The 4,398-nt window shown below is 49.6% G+C and overlaps 2 protein-coding genes across 11 annotated transcripts in view; one reads left to right on the top strand and one right to left on the bottom strand.

The window, feature by feature from the left end:
- H257_15039 (hypothetical protein) overlaps window positions 1-2,187 on the bottom strand; it is a 7,129-nt gene extending 4,942 nt beyond the window's left edge. For 6 of the 10 annotated variants that reach the window (XM_009843012.1, XM_009843013.1, XM_009843018.1 and 3 more), the window contains exons 1-5: window positions 2,134-2,187; window positions 1,800-2,055; window positions 1,629-1,753; window positions 1,232-1,564; window positions 229-713 (exon numbers count right to left, since the gene is read on the bottom strand). In XM_009843012.1, coding sequence (XP_009841314.1) covers window positions 229-713; window positions 1,232-1,564; window positions 1,629-1,753; window positions 1,800-2,055; window positions 2,134-2,154 — 1,220 coding nt within the window. In that variant the 5' untranslated portion in view covers window positions 2,155-2,187. Of the gene's footprint in view, window positions 1-228; window positions 796-1,231; window positions 1,565-1,628; window positions 1,754-1,799; window positions 2,056-2,133 lie in introns of those variants that run through there. The other 4 variants (XM_009843020.1, XM_009843011.1, XM_009843015.1 and 1 more) reach the window with 2 other exon arrangements.
- A 320-nt stretch (window positions 2,188-2,507) lies between these two features.
- H257_15038 (hypothetical protein) lies at window positions 2,508-3,469 on the top strand. Its single transcript, XM_009843010.1, has one exon. The coding sequence runs from the start codon at window positions 2,587-2,589 to the stop codon at window positions 3,295-3,297; it is 711 nt and encodes a 236-aa protein (XP_009841312.1). The 5' UTR covers window positions 2,508-2,586; the 3' UTR covers window positions 3,298-3,469.
- Window positions 3,470-4,398: the final 929 nt, after the last annotated feature.

Raw genomic sequence — 4,398 nt, 5'->3', positions numbered from 1 at the left:
TCGATCATCCAATCAAATACAACCAAACGAAGAACAACGGTGTGTGACACGGTATCGAATGCGCAGAATCCCAACCAGATCGAAAAAGACCAATCAAAACGCATAACACTCATCACTGGCCAATCAAATCTCCGATCGTCGACGACAGGACTGAAACTACTTCGATAGGTTTGGCGAATATAGAATTGTTTGTAGAACAAGATAGACACATGACCATGTTCGACATACCACAGCACGTGCACGAGCAACGACGTGAGCAAGACAAGGAGCAACGACACGAGCGCGAGGTCATGGAACATGGACGTCTTGACGAACGACAGGCCGTGAAGCCGCACGAGCAGACACGCGACCACGAACGCAAACGTGTACAGCACCAACGACACGACGGTCCACAGGGTCTGGGGCTCGACCAAGTCGGCGGCGCGCGGCGATTGTAGGAACACCACGGGCACGCATTGCGACTCGGTGCCTTGCACCGTCCACTGCATATACAAAGGTGATGACACGGAAGTGGCGTTCGCTGTGAGATGGACGTTGGGAAACGACAGCCCTAGCGGCGACTGGAGCATTGCCACGTCATGGGGGTCCCACTGCAACGTCAAGCAAAACGACGTGGCGGACGTCGTCGTGACGTTGACGCGGACACTGGCGCTGCCCTGGAGGATGCTCGCTGGGGACGATGCATTCCACGACAGCGGCGGAAACGTCGACGGCTACATACATATATAATACACGACGACACTTCAAAGTCTGGACAGATATCTGGTTGAAGAATATATGAGCCAATTATTGTGATATTTCGCTATAAACTAACTTTTAAAATTCGCCTGGTTTGTCGAATCAATATTGAATCATGCTGGGTATCTCTGATTGGTTGAATATACTTGTCCTTTCGAGCCAATCAAATCCACTCAAAAATAGATTAGCCAATCGCGTCACACAAGATCAGGAAATTCATACCATCGAATCTACAATATCGTTGTGATGAAAACTCAACGTATGACTTGAATTAGTGTGTGAACACGTTTTGACACTGAACATCGAAATAGTGTGTGAATAATGGAATTAGTGTAAGTCAATATAAATTTTTGGGGGGAAAAGGACAAGATGGGCTTGTAGACACGCGATCGACCAAGCAAAACCCAGATGCATACACGAGGTTGAAATTAGTGTGTGGTTGAAATTAGTGTGAAACGCAGACAACCAATTTCGATCGACGGCATTCACATACCAGATCGTTGTGGGGGCGGCACATGTCCTGGTCCAACGACAGACACAGCGACAGCGCCGAGAGTGTCCGCGGCAGGTACATGCTGAGCCGCATGCATGTGGGGTCGGTCTCGAACGACACGGTCGGTGAGAACTCCATGTTGGACGCGGGAAGGATGGCGGCGGCGGCGAGGTTCATGGACGCCAAGATGGTGGGAGTGCGGGTGACGTTGAACGAGCCCGTGGCATTCGTGACGACAAATGTGACGACGAACGGTGACGACGGTGACGAGATTGTCCACATCGAGTCGTTGCACGTGCCCATGGGACTGCAGGACGGACCGTGGACAAAGGTCTAGTAGACGCATATTATACGATCCGTTGGAGATGGAAGGAATGATGAAGGGTGTGTGTAGTACCGACGACGACAGCGTGAAAGTGAGCGCGGTGTCGGCGACAACGTCAGAGTCCAGGAGCGCGATCGTGAGGTTGATGTCGCCGCTGGAAAGGCGGGTGAGCGTAGGAACGTACGCAGACGTCGGGACTACGGTCGCATGAGATACGTCGTAGCTGAGGGTGTGTACATATACCGCAGATGGAATGGTTGGTCGGACATGTTGAGGAGGATGTAAGTGGCGCGTAGACGGCGAATTGCCGAGGTAGCCAGGCGGCCATCGGTAGCGCAATGATATCGGACGCATTTCGATCTATTAGTCGCACACACGGACGAGCGGTGAAGCGGCAGATCGGCGCCGAGAATACCGACAATGGCGCGAATGTCTTGCCAGCATCGGAAGACGATGCAAGGGTTGTCGCGATGAGGAGAGCAACCCAAAGCAACCATGCCTACACCATGCGATGGACGCTTGAGGACGTTTCCGACCAATCTTCCTCATGACAGACAGAAGCGATGGATGTGCGTACCTGCAGCGGCGGCAGTGCCATGTCGTTCGTGCTGCGTCTCTGCGCGTGTTGGGCGGGTGTGCAACAACGCTGTCCGACCAACGTACATTCGGTACAACGTACATTAGAATACAAAAGGTAAGGTAAAACGTACACTCATCGTACCTATCTTAAGTATCTTTGCAAATATTATTATTTCTAAAACAGGACTATTACTCCATAATAGTAGTACATACACACTTTGATATACAGTGGTAAGTATCTAGTATCGACCATGTGCATTGTCATGCATGATGGAAGCGAAGTCGTTTCCGACTACAGTATCTAATTGACAGTGTAAATAGTAATGGGAGAGTTGAGTCATAAATTATTAATAGTACAAAAGTATATTTGATGGCGTATATATTTGATATATTTGGACAACCACACGAAACCTCTTAGAATGCATACTTTTCATCTGGTTGGCATTCGAATATGGGTGCAGGAGTTCATATGGGTGCAGCACCAGCCGGAGCAGTTCCGAACGTTCTGAGCGACTGTGGCATGGCAAGTGGGCGCAAGACGATCTCGCTGGCGGGGAAAGTCGCGATCGTGGACGAGTACGAGGCCTCTGGAGGAACCATCTACGCCACGGCCAAGAAGCATGGGATCCAGTGCAACCAACTGTCGCGATGGTTGAAGAACAAGGAGACCCTGGCGGCGGCGGCGACGCTGAACCCGTCCAAGGTGACTCTGAACCCAGGTAAAGCGGGGGGCGGAAAGGAGCGACATGACACACAGTCGTCCGTGGTCGATGGCAGCAGCACCAGTCCGACAACACGAAAACGCAAACGGCCCCCGCCAAGCTCTCCACCTGTGGTTCCACCAACGTCGCCCGCGAGCACCGTGTCTTGCCCAGATCAGGCGCAGTCGTCCTTCCTCAAGGCATCACGAGTCAGCGCTATGGTGGCTCCGCCCACTGCGAACCGTCTCGGCTGGGAAGACACCGTGTCGAACCTCACTCGCGTCATGCACACCTACAACGACCACCAAGCCCGTCTCGTGGACCTTCATCGGGAACGCGCGGAAGCAGACCGTGACTTGCAAGAGCGACGGCTTGCTGTGGACACGCGCTTGGCCGACATTGCGCAAGGTCACCTCACCAGCATCCAAGCCCTGCTGGTCGAGTTGAAACGCCTCACGTAACTGGTGAAATGTACATTTTTCGAATGGTTTGTGTGTAGAAAACGCGAGAGATGGACTTCGATTGGTGGAATCAAGGCATGCCAACCAATGATTGGTCATAAATCTGCGAAGTACTACGTAGTACGTAGTACTACATATTAATACGTAGTAATACTAGTACATTGTGCTACAGTACTTACAGTTAGGCCCAGTTCGAAGTACTCCTCCACGTACTCCTCCAATCATATCACACGGAGTCTCCGGGATCAAATTAATATTATCCAGGACATAAAATATCTCCTGGGAGCCTCCGGACCACAAACAGACAGACAATTCGTTCGAAGTAATTGTGCGATGGACTCAAAGTACAGTAACGTTAGTTTCCATTATGGTACTACGGTACTACTTCGAAGTACCTATTAATTAATAGTGGTATTAATAGTACGTAGTAGTACTAGTATGAATCAACCTTGGGACCAAATGCGCGCTGGTTGGGCTCCTGCAGGCCAGACTCGACAAGTGTTTTTTTTGTCACTGCTGGACTCAATTTATCTGGATTTTGTGCACTTCAAACTTTAAGTTAAGGGGTAACGTTACTTGATGAGAGAAATGGCGTAACGTTAAAGTTATTCATAACTTTACTATATATAGTACTCCTTTTACAGTTAAAGTAGACTGTACTGTAGTCCAGATGACAAAACCTCTCGCCTGGGATAAGAGCATCTCCACCGCGCCCAGGAAATTGGCCAATCAGTAACTCTGTGGGCTGATTTACTGAAAATTTACTGAAATATTTTCGCACCGCACCAGTATCCGGTTCAGTACTTTGCTGACCAGCAAATATTCCAGTAAAAGTCACACAGATTTGATGGACTTGTACTGGATTTGCTGGAGTCAATATCCGGTTATAGTGGCCGGATAGAGACATCGGTGCATAAAAATGTACTACGAAGCGAGCAGCCTCCAGGGTTGGTTAGATTGATCGGCCTGTCTATGACGCAATGCAATGATGGCGATTAGCCAATCAAACTAGTGATCAGAAGGCTGTGAACTGTACAATGTATTAATTGATACTAGTAAGCTTCAGCAGCATTCACAGTCAATTATTGTACTAACTTAGAG

The sequence above is a fragment of the Aphanomyces astaci genome (assembly GCF_000520075.1).
Source record: "Aphanomyces astaci strain APO3 unplaced genomic scaffold supercont1.65, whole genome shotgun sequence".
Classification (NCBI taxonomy): domain Eukaryota; phylum Oomycota; class Saprolegniomycetes; order Saprolegniales; family Verrucalvaceae; genus Aphanomyces; species Aphanomyces astaci.
Note: the sequence above shows the minus strand (reverse complement) of the source record. Positions and strands in the feature narration are given on the sequence as shown.

Coding starts and splice junctions, on each gene's coding strand:
- H257_15038 (XM_009843010.1), top strand. CDS start 2,587: ATGGGTGCAGGAGTTCATATGGGTGCAGCACCAGCCGGAGCAGTTCCG.